Genomic DNA, 15,721 nt, shown 5'->3' with positions numbered 1-15,721 from the left:
GCTTCCCTTTCCTGTATCCGGATCTGATCCATGCCCACTCTTAGCAAAAGGCTGGGAGCTGATTTAAAAGGAAAAAAAAACAACCGACTATTTGTGTCAGTGCCATTCTGAAAGTCTGAACTGAAAATGGATTTAAAATCCTCATTTTGTTTTTCTAACGTGGAATATCTCCATGGGGCTGTGCACATAGCAGCATTGGTTCCACGCAGGGTGAGGTGCAAGTGAAAACCAGGAGGTGGGTGTTATTCGTCCTTGTTTCTGCAACAAAGACGTTTTTAATACCACCAATTGAAAGTGACTTTTTTGGGTGAGGATTCCTGATGGAGAGGTAAAGCTTTATGTCAACAATAGGAGTTCTTGCCCTTCCCTCAGTTTGAGAGCTGCATGGCCTCCAAAACTAAATTTTACTTCCAGAAACAGCAAATGAGAAGCTTTTCTCAGGGTGGGCTCTGTCAGCAGGACTTTGGCTCTGAGGCAATGCCTGCCTCTCCATCTCCCTTGAGCTGCATTACTCTCCTTCCTCTCTGATGCTGAGAAAGGGGAGAGTGAGGAACGCTCTAGAATCTCCCCGGCAGGCTTTGCACAGAGAACCCCTAAGAGATCTTTGGAGTGTCATCAACTAATCAAAGCTAAAGCTTGAGGGACGTGTCCTCTGGTGCAAAGCTACCTCCTGCTTGCTGCAGTTTCTTTATGGCATCCCTAAACTGTGCTGCGAGAGCCAGTGGGGTTGGAAGTAGTCGTCATGGAAAAAAAACAGCTCTAAAAGTCATTAGAATACTATTAGGTGGGAGAAAAAGACACAACTTCATCTGATTCTCTTATCCCAATCTCCTCTCCGCCCTACTCCCCGTAAGCTGTGAGGTCACAGGATCCCAGGAATGCTTGTCGGGGGCTCTGCCCCACCCCTGGTACCGAAGCCACCGCGGGGCGGGGCGGGCGGTCCGGGCCCGTTCACCGGGACTGCGTCCCCCCGGCACCGGAGCCGGCGGGGAGGGAGGGAGGAAGGAAGGCGGGGGCGGTCCGGGCCCGTTCACCGGGACTGCGTCCCCCCGGCACCGGAGCCGGCGGGGAGGGAGGGAGGAAGGCGGGGGCGGTCCGGGCCCGTTCACCGGGACTGCATCCCTGTGCCTCTACATCCTGACACGTGGCGCCGGCGCGCGAGAGTGACGTCACGCGGGGCGTCGAAGTGCGGCGCGCGGGAGCGGCGTCACGTGACGGCGCGGCGCGAAGGTCACGCGGCGCGCTGGGAAGATGGCGGCGGCGGGAGCCGGCGGGTGCCGGGTGAGCGCGGGGCGGCGGCGGGGAGGCAGCAGGCAGCGCCCGGCGGGGCCCCGGGGGTCTGCACGTGGCTGACTCGGCGCTGAGCCGCTCCGCCACCGCCTCCTCAAAGCGGTGCACGTGGGTTTGACCGGTCTGGTGTGGGTGGGAGCGTTCCTGAAGGTTCTGGCCCTCAGGCTGCTCCCTGGGGTGCCCTGAAGGGGGTTCTCTGTTGTGCCCAGAGTTAAACGTGGGATTAAGCGTTTGTGTTATGAAAAATGGCAATTGTCTGAGCTGGTACATCTTCTAGAACCATAAAATAGTTTGTCTTGGAAAGGACCTTAAAGCCCATCCAGTTCCACCCCCTGCCATGGGCAGGGACACCTCCCACGGGATCAGGATGCTCCAAGCCCCATCCAACCTGGCCTTGAACACCTCCAGGGATGGGGCAGCCACCACTTACAAAACTTTTTAGACGTCGCCTGACAACCAGGTGAACGTATTATTGTTAGCTTGGACACAGGATTAAATATTCTCCGCTTAAAATTGTTTTCCAAAACTTTATAGTGGCAAAGCCCATTTGATTTGTCCATGTTTTGTTTTCTGGGTTTTTTTTTTTTACCTTTTAGAGTGAGCAGTTTGAGAGGTGGTGTGGTAGAGAAAGAGCTTGGGTTGCACAATTTGGTAACACAAGCCTATCAAGAAGAGGAGGTTCATTTGAGGTAAAAGGTGCAGTTTTTGCCTAACTGAAGGCCAAGGATGGGCACGTATGTGTTCTCAAGTGATTGTAAAAAGTGTAGTGCCTGTTTTGGACTGCAACTTTGGTTTTATCAAAATGAACTTGTAAGAGGATATAGTGCTGCCCAAACACATAGCAGAGTTTTTATGGGTGACTCTGATCAAACCAGGCTACAGTGTTTCTTGGCAGTGTTTTGGATGTGTTCCCAGAAGACCGGTGAACACTGTCTGTGCTATTCTTTCCTTTCTTTCTTGCCTCTTCAAGACCATTCTTGTATCGTGCGCTAACCTGATCTTATGTTTTCATTGCAGAAATGTCTCATCAGTGGCATATGGCTTATGTCCAGAAGATACCCAGTTCCTGCAGTCCACAGAGATGCAGTTTATAGAATGAGCAGGCCTGTCCTAGAGATCCACCAGGTTGGTTAATGGCTTCAGGTACTGGAAGGTTGCTCTAAGGTCTCCTCAGAGTCTTCTCTTCTCCAGGCTGAACAACCCCAACTCTCTCAGCCTGTCCTGGTACAGGAGGTTCTCCAGCCCTCAGTCATCTTTGTAGCCTCCTCTGGACCCGTTCCGACAGCTCCGTCCCCTTCTTATGTTGAGGATTCCATAACTGGACCCAATCCTCCAGTTGAGGTGTCCTGAGAGAGGAACAGAGGGGCAGAATCCTCTCCCTCCCTGCTGGCCACGCTGCTTTGGATGCAGCCCAGGACACGGTTGGTTTCTGGGCTGCGCGCACATGTTGCTGGTCATGTGGGGCTTCTCCTCCCCAGCACCCTAAGTCCTTCTCCTCAGGGCTGCTCTGCATCGTATCATCCCCCATCTTGTGCTGAAATCGGGGATCCCCCTGACCCAGGTGTAGGACCTTGCCCTTGACCTTGTTGAACCTCCTGAGGTTCTCCCAGTCCCACTTCTCCAGCCTGCCCAGGTCCCTCTGGGTGACATCCTGTCCTTCTAGTGTGGCAACTGTACCACTCAGCTTGGTGTCATATTTGATGAACTCCAGAAACTTTGTGGTAGCTGAGTCCTAGTGACAGAGTTCAGGAGTGGTGCTCTGCTAATTCACCTACCAAATTGTTTAAGCCTGAACTAACCTCTGGAGTTAAACTTTCTCTGGAGAAGCACCTTCTTTAATGGCTGTGTAGAGGTACTTCACAGAGCATTAAAAACGTAGTGGACATCTGGCTGTTTTGAGGGTGAGCTTCTGCTTTTTCAAGGCAGCTATATGTTTTCCACAACTTTTCATACTTTAGAAGTGACCAAATTCTTAGCTTAGCTAAATCTACCTGCTGGCTTTGATACTTACTTTGTCTCTTTGGATTCTACAACATGTAATGATTTTCTTTAGTCTAGATGCTACTCTTCTGGAGGAAGAAAGGGGTTTATATCAGGTTTTGTGGAGAACATCAAACAGGAATTAGCAAAAAACAAGGAGATGAAAGAAAGCATTAAAAAATTCCGAGATGAAGCTAAAAAGCTAGAAGAATCTGATGCACTTCGAGAAGCAAGGAGAAAATACGTAAGTTTTCCTTATGAATTCCCTCAGTGTTTTCATTGCCCAGCGCTGAGTTATTACTGCTGAGAGTAAAAATGAACTGTTGAGTTCAGCACACTTGTTTTTATGAGAAGTTCTGTTTGACTGGAGATACTGACATAGTGGACAGTATTTAAATACTTCTTTTGCATGCTTTGAAGAGTTATAAACAACATTATTTGCAAAAATGAGATGCTGGTGCTGGTTACTCAAGTACTGTACCTCCCTAAAATGTATCGCTTTTTGCCCTCAGTTACAGTGTTAATGGGTTGTACTATGTGCTTATCAGTTTTTGAGTATTTTCTGGCCTCTTAGTTACATGCAGTATGTTTTTTTCCCACAGAAAACCATTGAATCTGAAACAGTGAAGACCTCAGAAGTGATTAAAAAGAAACTTGAAGAAATAACTGGTACAGTTAAAGAGGTAAAATGCAGCTGTGGAAGCGCCTTTCCCTAAAGCAGTTTGGCTCTGTGGTTGTGTGTTTTGTGTTCATGATTACTGCCCTTTCTTTTTTCTTGGTGAAAGGTTATTGCTGTTCTAAAGATGATCACTGTTCTAAATCTTTAAGGGCAGAATCGTTAACAAAATTGCAGCAATAGCGTATGATTGATCTCTTATTCTAGTAGCGTACGGTCAGAGGACAGGCCCTGTCCAGAGAATCCTCTCAGATTTGAAGGCTGGAGATAGTCCTTATGGTTCTGCATTGTCTGGCAGTAAAGAAAGCCTCAAGGGGTGGTTCTTCCACTGGAGGGCAGTTTGAGCAAAGCTGGAAGGTCACTGGGAAGGTTCTTTAGGAGATAGGATGTGCTCTTCACGCTGACAATTTTTGCTACTGCTGTAATAAGGCTTCTGGCTTCTTACTACACGTTAAAAACATTTTGCAGCGTTGGTAGCCCTGAGTGGTGTAGGGTAGAGTGCTGGTGGTAGAGTTGAAGCGCTATCCTCTATGTTAGCGTGCTGTGAATGATCCCATAGCTCTGCATGATCCCACGGCTTTGCATGTTTGGGGAATAACAAAAGTGCCTGGAGGAGCAGGCATTATTCGCACCAAATGGGTAGGAGTGTCTTCCATTCCAGGCTCAGACGCTAATGGTCGTGGTGTCTATGCAGATCTGCTTTTAAGCAGCTGAATTCAAGTTCTTTTTTAGGATGGGACTAAGAACTGCAGCTTTTACTCATTTACTTCATTCCTTGTCTGAGTTCATCCAGGCAGCAGATGTATTTGAGTGTTCGGTATGCTTTGAATTTTATCTTCGGAGGAAATTTTTGAGGAGTCTTCCTGATAGTATATTAAAAATTGAATAAATCAGTTGTGCGTGACACCTGTAGGAGATCTGCAGTGTTATGGAGTCTGTGAATTCACCTGGCACAAAACTGGGCACCTGAATCTTGTTTTTCCCTCCTGCTCATTAGAGTAAGTAAATGAGCAGTGACTGAAAACTGACTGCTTTTTCTCTTAGAGTACAAGATTTTCTGCAGTAAGTCAAGGCTTACAAGTAGCCAAATTTGCTGTTCTGCACAGAGGTGTTGGATAATGCTGCAGTGTCAAACCACGGTGTCTGGGTCAGTCTCCCCTGTGACATATAACTGTGTGTTCACCTTAGGTTTGGTTAGTCTTGTCATGTGTGCATTAGGAAGGCTTTAGCATCCCCAAAGAGGAGTTGCTCCAAATAAGATTTCACCTGAAATGACCTTTTTGTTCCTGTTTTCTTTTCTTGCAGAGTTTGGATGAAGTAAGTAAGAGTGATATTGGCCGAAAGATAAAGGAGGGTGTGGAAGAAGCAGCAAAAACAGCAAAGCAATCTGCAGAGTCGGTGACAAAAGGAGGAGAGAAACTAGGCAAGACAGCAGCCTTCAAAGCTATTTCTCAGGTATGTAAGTCCTTTTTTGCTGAGAAAGGGAGTGGAGAATAGCCTATGGCCTCTTATCTTTTTTGCTTCGTTTTATTTTCTTCAACAGAAGCGATTTTTAGATTCTGAGAAAGGGCAAAGGGGGAACAGTAAATCAACCTAATAGGGATATTTTCCTTTCAGGGAGTAGAAACCGTTAAGAAGGAAATAGATGAAAGTGTTTTAGGGCAGACTGGTCCTTACAAACGTCCGGAACGGCTACGAAAAAGAACAGAATTCTCAGGCGAGAGGATTAAAGAGGAGCGAATATTTGAAGCCAATGAGTACGTATTGGATGTAATTTAGATGTGAAGATTTCTGCTTATAATGTAATAAAAACTTTAAGTTTTAGCTACAGGGCAGGAATGATTAAAATCCAAGTGCTGGGTGAGGCGTGACCTAGCAGAGCAGGTAGGTCTGAGCAAATTTCCAACGTAAGTTGATGATGCTGAATCTTCTGATAGAGAAACTTAAAGTTAAAAAGCGGCTACGTAATATTCTGAAATGAAATTCTGACTTGCGCATGTGTTATGCTCTCTCTGTTCTAATATCTTGCTATCGAATTACATTTGGCAGGACTAATCCGAACCTCCTTTGCTTTCTCTGCTGCCTAAACTAAGTCATGTATGATTTCTGCGGTACATCTGCAGTGAGACTGCATGCTGCTGTGATTTTCATCAGGATGTCCTTTTTCTTCTCACTGGGATGCAGATTACTTATTCACAAATTCCTATCCGTGTTTTTTGCCCTTTCTAGGGAGGCCATGGGTGTGGTGCTGCATAAAGACTCAAAATGGTATCAGCAGTGGAAAGATTTCAAGGACAACAATGTGGTCTTCAATAGTAAGTGTTCCAAAGACAAAGAAGCAGAATTGTGTTGGATCTGATGCCTTTGTTATTGTTGTAGCTGTTGCTGTGAGGTCATATGAACCGGAGTTAAGAGTAGTTGACAACGTAGCAGCATTTCCACGTTGCTTCATCAGCGTTAGGACCCTTCCCCCAGTCAGGCATTGGTTTTGATCAGTCGGTGCTGCCTGTTGGTACCAAAACTTGCTTTTGCCATTGTTTAAAGAGAGCTGAAGTATATTCTTTTTTTATTTCTATTTTTTTTTCTTGTCAGATCCACTCTGGCACTGGGAAGAGGCCAGGGCATGCGTGTGTGCATGTCACCAGGGAGAGGGCAGGCAGATCTCTTCCTCCTGGCCTTGAGCTTGTAATGAGGAAAAATCTTGTCTTCAGTGAGCTGGTTTCTGTTATCATCCACTTACAACTCTGGAATATATGGGGCTTTGCCTCCTTTCTGTTCTAACCTAAAAATACTGAATATCTATACTGCAATGGGCAGTAACTTGTGAATTATCTAGATGGTTAATGTTTCTGAAAGCATAAAGAAGCCTGAGACCAGGAAAAAAAGATTGTAAAAGTGCAACATATAATTAACTTTGGATTGTGTTTCTTCTCAACTTCTTTTAAAGTGGAGCTCCTTGAAAGGTATCCAAGAATGGTTTTTTTACATGCCATTTGTTATCCTTTCCAAGAAGAGAAGCTCATAGCTCCTAAAACTCCCAGCATGTTGTGTCCTCTGCTCCTGTGCCATCTGCATGAGCTCTGTGCGTTCTCGAGATTTTATGCGTATTCTCAAGACGCTGGTTTTGCAATTCGGGCAGCGTTGCAGATGTGGCTGCAGGCTCCCCAATGTGTGCTCTCCCTTTCTGTACCACCTGTACTGAGAACACTGTATTTTTCGGAAGAAGCGTAAGCTTCAGGGCAGGATTCCAATTGCTAATTAGCATGGTTGGCTGAAGGTTCCATGCAGGGCCTGTTATCCTACAGCTGCCTTCTGCGGTTCTGGTCCATCTGATAGTGTCTGGAGAGCGATAATGGGCTGGTTGAGCCCTTAGTTTGTGGTAACAATGCCTGCCTGCTTAAATGGTTTATTTTTTGACTTCACACTCTGCCCTTGTTTCTTCCTTTGAGATTTTGCTTTGCGGGAGTTCTCCTTCCCCATCAATGACTTCTGTAGTTTTGTGACAGCTTTGGCTTGCTTTCTTATCAAGGTTGAGAAGTACATAGAACTGCATCGTTATGTCTTGCTATTTTATGAAACATTGGCAAGGTTTAATGGCTTTTCTTGATTTTCCCTCCCCCAGTTAAACTTTCTGGTGTTGCTTTCACCTCCTGCTGCTCCTTGTAGCAGACTGAATCAAAGGATGTAAGCAGGCTGTTACTGGTGTCAGCAACTAGTGTATTTTCTATCCAAAAATCTGCTTGGAAGGTCCAGATTTCCGTGCAGCTAAAGTTAGAGAAATCATCATTCTCTTAATGACAGTTATTGATAGTTAAGCACATTGCAGGAAGATGAGGAGAAAAGTAACTTTTGAAATTGATACTTGTTAATAAACAAAGAGAAGAGAACTACCAGGTTTGATCTACAACCCATTGCATGTTTGTTCTTAATTCAAGGATGTAGTGGAAGGAAAGGGATGCTCATGTCTCCTCTCTTTTCAGGGTTCTTTGAAATGAAAATGAAGTATGATGAAAGTGATAATGCATTCATTCGAGCTTCCAGAGCTGTCACAGACAAAGTCACCGACTTAATAGGTAATGTTTCATCATTGCTGTGAAAGTGCCTCTCTTGCCTTTTAGTCCTGTTCCTACTGACTGTTAGTGATGTAGTCCTCCATGAGTTACCAACCTTTGGGACAGATTCTGGAGCTTTATCGTGGTTGGTGTGGATCCTTCTCCAGTATCGTGCAGCATCACAACCTGCTGCTGCATCAGAAGTGCAGTGCGATGACAAATGCTGCCATGGGATAAATCTCAAGCTTAACTGGGAGTCTGCAGTTGTTTCCCGGTGACTCCTCCTTCCCTCTAGTGTTTAACCAAAGGCTTTTCTCTTGTTTTCTGGTCCCAGTCATCCTGCCACACAGTCTCACTCAATTTTTTTATTAGGTGGATTGTTCTCAAAGACGGAAATGTCTGAAGTTTTGACAGAGATACTCAAAGTCGATCCATCGTTTGACAAAGATCGTTTTTTAAAGCAATGCGAGTTTGATATAATCCCCAATGTCTTGGAGGTAAGGTGAAGGTAGTATGGTATATATATATTTTTTTCCCTTTACTATAACATGGAAGATTTTTCTGGTGCTCAAATTAAAAGCCGGGGCAGTATTTGCTTCTCAAGCATCCAGCTTTGCACAGAACATGAGATACCCTTAGTAAATGGAAGTTGGATCCCACGTAACAATTTAGTTTAAAACCATATTTCAGAATTTAGTAGGCCAGCACATTTTTTGTGGCCTCAAAAACAGTTAACCATCTTCTCCTGTGAGAAACTGTACAGGCATCAGAGGGATCAAACTAAATGAACAGTACTGGGCAAATAATGATATTGAATATTGATAAGGAAAGGAATTCAGCATGTATATACTACTGGATTCCAAACGATCTATGACTGCTTGGGAAGGAGACTGGATCATGACAAATGATTCAGTGAAAATATTTCTGGCACTAGCCAAGGAGGTAAGTGGAAATAATGTTTTTAAAGACTAAAGTATAAAACCGCTCAGAGGATAACACTGATGAAGGATGATGATTTCAAGTATAAATGGGCATGGTTCCTCTCATTGTAACAGTATGCCAGAAAAGACAGGAAAAACAGGCATTTTGAAGAAGTATAGCAGAAATTGTTTTGAGAGATCTGTGTGAAACTGGTAAAAGTGATGCTTGAAGAGAGAAACTGATGGTAAAAGAGAGCATAGTGTTGTTTTCTGATCCTACAATACAGCGCAGTGAGTGATCTTATCTCAAATTAATACATGCTAAGACGTATTGTAGAAATATTTATGATACTCCTAGTCATGAGGTTAGAGGATGAATAAAAAGCAATTTGATGCTAACAATTTGATACCAACATCCAAACCGATGCACAGTTAGGTTTTGTCACTGCTGGGTTTGGAGTGCCTGACTTGTGTATCAGATGTATGACTGGCACTATAGTGTTGACAGGGAAATAAGGCAGATTTGTCATAGTGAATCTGCTTTTCCTCACGTTGTGTGTCACTAAAGCAAGCTGCAAGCAAATGGGCTCTTGAATCTTGGAGAAGAGATGTTTTGAAGGAGAGGGTTTTTAAATTGTAAGCAGTCAACTTATAGATACCATGAAGTATGAAGGTTTATAAGGCATAATATTGAAACACACCCTCCTGCATATAACTAGCTTTATTTTGAAATCTGCAAAATTCTCAGGATGTGTCTTGTTGTGAATTCCAGGTGTTCATTACACTGTGCTTTAAAGAGAAACCTTTTCGTGAGTTACAACGTGATTCTTCTGTTCATTCCATGCCCTGATCTTTTTGCAGTCTCAAAACCTGTAGATCTGCTTCTGTTTTGTGCTTCTGCTTCTGTTGGATGCCATCTTCCAGGATTTCTGGGTAGCATGCTCTCTGCTGACTTTTTGGACAGGAAGGTTTTAACATAGCTCTTAATTGTAATTATCAAAAGGTTTATGTACATCTGACTCAGCACGTCTGTGTTTGTAGAATTTCTTAATGCTGTTCCTCTTTCTTCAGGGTTCCACAAGTTGTAGGATTTAAAGTAGTTTGCTGCTGAAAGTGATGGTAATTTCAGCTCTGTGAAATAGGAGGTGTTTTAAAATGTTGGTATTTCATTTGATTTTCCTCTCTTAGGCTATGATATCTGGAGAGCTCGATATCCTCAAAGACTGGTGCTATGAAGCAGTAAGTAGAGCTCCTAAAAATATCTGAAAAGGTTATGATTCTGTCTTCTAAGCATATGTGTTCTGCTTTCTTTCCTTGCAAGCTGTCCAGCTGTTGTGTTTATGGTGTTGCTCACCCGCTTTGACAGCTGCTTCCCTATGTAATATGTTCATACCATAAACTGCTAACGCAGTCAAGTGTACGTGCTGGACTTCTAGAATAGTCTGGATATGAGAGAAAGCTTCTTTAGAGACAAGTGGTGGATCGAGAGCTAAACTCAAACTAGTCTAACTAGCTCCGGTTTTGCACTTGATTTGGATGGACTTGATTTGGATGGACTTTAGTAGCGCCTGTATCCCAAATATGGGGTGAGAAGGTGCGGAGATATTTGAGCTGACCCAAAAAGGTGGTGCTTTCCTGCTTAGTCAGATTGTCCCTAGAGCTACTAAACAAACAGAACTCCACTGCAGTATCCCAGGAAATAATCCTGTTAAGCTGAAGCATTTTTTCTGAAATTGCAGCGTAGATCACTAGCCTGGATAATCTCGCTGCAGAAAACTGAATTTTGTTTTCTTGTACAAAAACTGGTTTTGTTTTTATACTGGGATAGATCTTCAGTATTTTATCCGCTTCTTGAAACAGTGAATATGTATTGATTGTGATTCAGTGCTTCTATTATTGTCCACTTAACTCCATGAAAGCAGATCCTTTCCTGACAACAGGAAAGTTCCTCTCCAAAATAATTGTGTTGTAGGCAACTGTGACCCACGCTGTTTCTATTTCTAAAGAATTTAACTGCTTAAAATGGATGTTCTCCTTACTGATCACGACCAGCAGAGGGCTGGAAATGCACACACTGGAAGAGGCGATTTTTTGTGTTTAATTTTGTTGTTGTTAGTTGTGATTAACATCTTTGTAGTGGTATTGGAGTATGGTTGGAACTAGATAATCTTTAAGATCCCTTCCAAGCCAAACTATTCTATGATTCTATGTAAGGGTAAGATATTTCAAGCAGGCTGAAAGTATAGAAAGTTCTTTCTTGGTTTAAGCAACCTGTGAAATATCACCATAGAATTCCTCTCCAGTCTCTAGAGGGAAGTAGCAGATTCACTGCAGTTTAAAAGACAAAAAGCAAACACTTTTAAGCTAGTTGTAGTTATAAATTAAACTCACAAGTTAAGACTCTTCGTAAAATAAGCCAAGGGAGGAAGTGAGGGCCTGTTAATGAGACTCAAGGAGATAAAAGGTTCTTGCACAGAATCACACCTCAAGTGTTAACTTTGTGATATTGGTCATGAAAGTGTTGGAATACAAACCAGTAAAGGAAAAGTTTATTTATAAAGTGGTAAGTATATCAGCTGAGCTGCAGGATGCTATCAGCCCACTGGCTTACGTACAGTCCGTGGCTCATAGAGCTGCCTCTGCCTACCGGCCTCACAATCTGATCTATAACTCCAAGCTTACTCGAGTGACTTTGCCATTAACTTCTGCAGGATATTTGCGTTTAATGAAGAAGATCCATGGTCAGGGGGTAGGCAGGGACTGCCTCCAGTTTGTTTGATACCTGCCAAGAATACAATCATAATGCTAGAAGTAGAAATGCACTATCCCCAACAGTAGTTCAGGATGCATAAATAATGAAGCATATGGGCATGTGAGGAGCCAGGAAATGCTGGGGTGCCTCCAGGGTCTGGCTGGGTCTTGTGAAAATAGCTCGGTTCCCAGACTGTTTCTCCTTGTCTGCTGTCAAATCAGAATCGTAAGTGCTGTGTCTATCGGATGCACTCAGTGTGCATAATCTGTTGTAGATGATGGGTTTCCTGTTCTGGCCAAAGGAGGTGGGACTTTTAGTGAGACTTTGGTTATGTGAAGCTTAGAGCGTTTGATATAGCTGTGTGATACCTTGCAAGACATATATTTTCAGAATATTTGCAACCAACTGACTTTTTGCTGGCTCTCTCTAAGCAGAAAATCCTTTTTTCTTTGTGACAGAACAAATTCAAATGTGTAACACGAGTTTGTTGCTTCATTTAGACTTACAGTCAGCTTGCTCATCCAATCCAGCAAGCCAGAGCCATGGGTCTGCAGTTCCACTCCAGGATTCTTGACATTGACAACATTGATGTGAGTGTCTTTTTCTGTATTTCACTTTGGGGGATGAGTTAAAACTCGTGGCCTGAGGAGGGGTTTTCTTTGCTCTGACTGCTGCTTTTTTGCCTCATGCTGCTCTGGTATTTGCCATTTCTACTAACAGAGTGACAGATCACCACTTCCAGCAGGGAGAACTCGTACGACGAATTTGCTACTGTGCGATCAAGCTTAAGTTACGGCGTTGTAGTTTGTCTCGTCTCTGGAGGTCTTAATCGCCAGCATATAGATTGAGAAAGGCTAATAATAAATATAAATAGCACTAACCCAGTGCTTTCACAGTGAGAGTGGGGAGGCCCTGGAACAGGTTGCCCAGGGAAGCTGTGCTGCCCCATCCCTGGGGGGGTTCCAGGCCAGGGATGGGCCTTGGAGCCCCTGATCCAGTGGGAGGTGTCCCTGCCCATGGCAGGGGTTGGAACTGGATGATCTTTAAGGTCTCTTCCAACCCAAATGATTCTATGATTCTGTGTTTCCCGGAAATACTATGAAAACTTTGAAACAAGTTTGGAAAAGTTTTTTTTGGAAAATGCTTTGCAATAAGGTCTTCAGCACCTGTATTATCAAATCTCAGGTATAAACTGATTAAAATAACTAGATTCTGCTCGGGGAGAAGATGGGATTGTTAGCTGTGTCAAGCCATAGTGGTTGTATTAAATACTTGATGCTTTTACTTTAATCTGCAGAAATTGTCTGTTTCCTAGTGGAATTTTCTTTCATTGCAGCTGGCTATGGGGAAGATGATGGAGCAGGGACCAGTATTAATCATCACTTTTCAGGCTCAGGTCGTGATGGTGATTAAGAACCAGCAAGGGGAAGTGGTGGAAGGTGATCCAGTAAGTGATGCTCATCAACTGTGAGACCTTTGAAGCGTTATGACCCATTAATTAAGAAATAGTGTATATGAGGAGAGCCTGCAAACATCTAGAATGGACAGAGCAAGGGATATTTTAAATTCATAGTGAGGAGAGGAGCAGGAACTATGACCACCAGCGGTGCTTTCCCTTCCATTTGCAGCTCTGCCTGGCCAGCACACTCCCTGCCTGCTGTTATCACTTGGGAGTTCTGCTCCTTTTGCACCCTCTAGGACAGAATTGAACCATGCTGCTGTTGATTAAATCTCCATCACACAGCTCCCACCTAACCCTGTTCTTTTTTTCTGCCTTTTCCTTTCCTAAAGGGCACTGTGAGAACAGAGCGTAAAGGGTGGGAGCTAGAATTAAGCCATTTGCAAGAGATTGGGAAAATCACTGTAAACAAATGCAAGTAGAAGTTTGTGGTTTTGGCTGCTGCCTCCCTTACACTAGTAGAAAATACCTTACAGTGCCCCATGCCTTTGCTTCCACGAAACTCTTCCATATCCAGTTGTGTTTTATGCTGTACGTGGTACAGGCTTCTAATGGGAACCTCTGATACAGGAGGATTTGTGCAGCAAATTTCTGGCATCTCTGTTGAATTGCACTTCACTTTAGCTTTTAACACTGCGAATCCAGCCTGCCCGTTCTGTCGTGAGCCGTGCTAAACTGAGTTTGTTGGGTGCAACCACAGGATATGTTTGTTACCAGCCTTAATGGCAGAGCAAGGCTCAAGGAACCTGGGTGTTTTCTGAAGTGTGAGAGCTAAGGATATAGCTGGGGAGGTGATGCAGCATGCAGCGCGATGTGGGAGAGGCAGTTACAGCCGCAGGAAAGAGTCCAAACTTGGTTGAAGGTTACAAAGAGCAGTACAGCTTGAAAAAGCAGAAATTTATCTTTAAAAATTAGGTCATTTGGCAGTGGCGAGTGGTGCCAGTTAATGTATGTCACGCAGAGATGTTTGGAAACGCTAATTCTGGTTTTGGAAATAAAGCTTATCTGTCCCTGGTTGTGATGAGTTTCTAACCAAAATGTAGTAGATCTTGCTGGAGCTATCCTTATTCGGGACTGCGTACCCATCACCTCTGTGACCATCATGCATGTTCTAACAACAGGATTTTCCTTCCAGGACAAGGTTCTGCGGATGCTGTACGTGTGGGCTCTCTGCAGAGACCAAGACGAACTTAACCCGTACGCTGCTTGGAGGTTATTGGACATTTCCTCATCGAGCACTGAGCAGGTTCTCTGAGGGGAACGGCATCCAAGGATTTCCTGGACCTCTCTCAAATCAATGCCATCGCTGAACTCGCACCGATCTGCTGGATGATGAACTGTTGGCAAGAGAGGCTGGACTGGTTCCTTTTCAGAAGATCAAGCTATTCGGTGTGCCCTTATTATACCAATCCCTATAATGAACTGGACATGTCTGCCTTACGCTTTGCTGTAAGGCTGTATGGTAGATTTCAACGTGAAAGGTCTTTAAGACACTAACAGCTGCTGTTGGCTTCTTTTTTAATTGTGGCTGAAGGAGGCTGTTTTGGGCCCTCTCTTTCCCAGTGCTCTCAGTGATGGACAGAGGGTGGGGATTGGAGAGTGAGATGTGACAAGTCTAGTTCCCATCTGCTGTCATCCTCTGGTGGCTTCGAAGCATCCCTGAAAAGGTCTTAGAGGGGCTTTTGAAGGGTGTTGGTCTTCACTAACGTACATCCCTTGTACAAAGTTGCACCAATAAGCCTTCTGTTGCTGCAGTGACCTGCACTTTGCTAAACCAAATACCACCAGGACTTTGCACGTGACGCTTAACTGGGGTGGAGCAGAGTCAGGATGGAGGTGTTGGCATCATCAGGCTGATTCTTCAGGCTGGTTGCAGGCGCGGAGTTGGCTTCCAGTGATAATATTTATATATCCACAGCTTTGCAGGGGGAACGCGATTCTTTTGGTGTTCTCTTGTGTCAGCTGGTACCGCTAAAGAGCTCACAACTGCGTTTCTCCATTGGGTTAAGCTGATGGCATGGAGGAAACGGGCTGTAACTGCCTACAATGAAGTGAGAACAGAGCAGCGGTCAGGAGTGTCAGGGATGGACAGACTAGCAACAAGTGAGTAAATAAATTACAATAACAGGTAGAACATCATCTTTCACAGGTTTTTATTGGATGGGGTGTGGGAGGAGCGCCTGTGCCAAGCAGTGCCGCCTCTGCGGTGTTCACTGGGGCTGCGAGGTTTTCCTCTTGAGCCCCAACATGGAGTTGCAACCCGAAGCAGGAGGCAGAACGTGCCTCGCCGGGGTGGCGGCTGCTCCGGCGGCGACTCCTTCGCTGTCATGGGAAGGAGGAATGTGTGGGTAGTGAGCCCGTGGCAGACGCACTCGCAGGAGTTATGTGCAGTTAATTAATAAACAGCGGCTTTTTCCTTTGCAGCCGTGGCTGCGCTGCTGTCCCTTTGCACTTGGAAGCTGTCCTTTTGCACTTGGAAGCCCGTCGTGACGTCCAGGGAGGAGGTCCCACACGGTGTGGTGGGGATGGAGCCACTGGGCCCGAGGCCTCGCATACTGCTTTGGGATCTGATGCCGTGAAAAGCCAAACTCC

General features: G+C 44.7%; 1 protein-coding gene across 2 annotated transcripts; it reads left to right on the top strand.

The window, feature by feature from the left end:
* Positions 1–1,179: 1,179 nt before the first annotated feature.
* On the top strand, positions 1,180–15,693 carry TIMM44 (translocase of inner mitochondrial membrane 44). 2 transcript variants are annotated; one of them, XR_008447254.1, is made up of 14 exons: positions 1,180–1,281; positions 2,308–2,415; positions 3,344–3,514; positions 3,873–3,953; positions 5,252–5,401; positions 5,564–5,703; positions 6,176–6,261; positions 7,927–8,019; positions 8,371–8,495; positions 10,107–10,157; positions 12,171–12,260; positions 13,007–13,117; positions 14,265–15,232; positions 15,554–15,693. XR_008447254.1 is itself a non-coding variant. In XM_054049995.1 (13 exons), the coding sequence occupies exons 1-13, from the start codon at positions 1,252–1,254 to the stop codon at positions 14,382–14,384; spliced, it is 1,356 nt and encodes a 451-aa protein (XP_053905970.1). In that variant the 5' UTR covers positions 1,180–1,251; the 3' UTR covers positions 14,385–15,581. The 2 variants fall into 2 exon arrangements, 1 of the variants encoding a protein (XP_053905970.1); XM_054049995.1 differs by having other exon boundaries at positions 14,265–15,581.
* Positions 15,694–15,721: the final 28 nt, after the last annotated feature.

The sequence above is a fragment of the Cuculus canorus genome, chromosome 27, assembly GCF_017976375.1.
Source record: "Cuculus canorus isolate bCucCan1 chromosome 27, bCucCan1.pri, whole genome shotgun sequence".
Taxonomy (NCBI): domain Eukaryota; kingdom Metazoa; phylum Chordata; class Aves; order Cuculiformes; family Cuculidae; genus Cuculus; species Cuculus canorus.
Note: the sequence above shows the minus strand (reverse complement) of the source record. Positions and strands in the feature narration are given on the sequence as shown.

What these genes read in the sequence shown, in the direction of transcription:
- TIMM44 (XM_054049995.1), top strand. Translation starts at nt 1,252, where the DNA reads ATGGCGGCGGCGGGAGCCGGCGGGTGCCGG. An exon ending in TAACTGGTACAGTTAAAGAG is followed by an intron (nt 3,954 to 5,251) that starts GTAAAATGCAGC and finishes CTTTTCTTGCAG; the next exon opens with AGTTTGGATGAAGTAAGTAA. An exon ending in TTGACATTGACAACATTGAT is followed by an intron (nt 12,261 to 13,006) that starts GTGAGTGTCTTT and finishes CTTTCATTGCAG; the next exon opens with CTGGCTATGGGGAAGATGAT.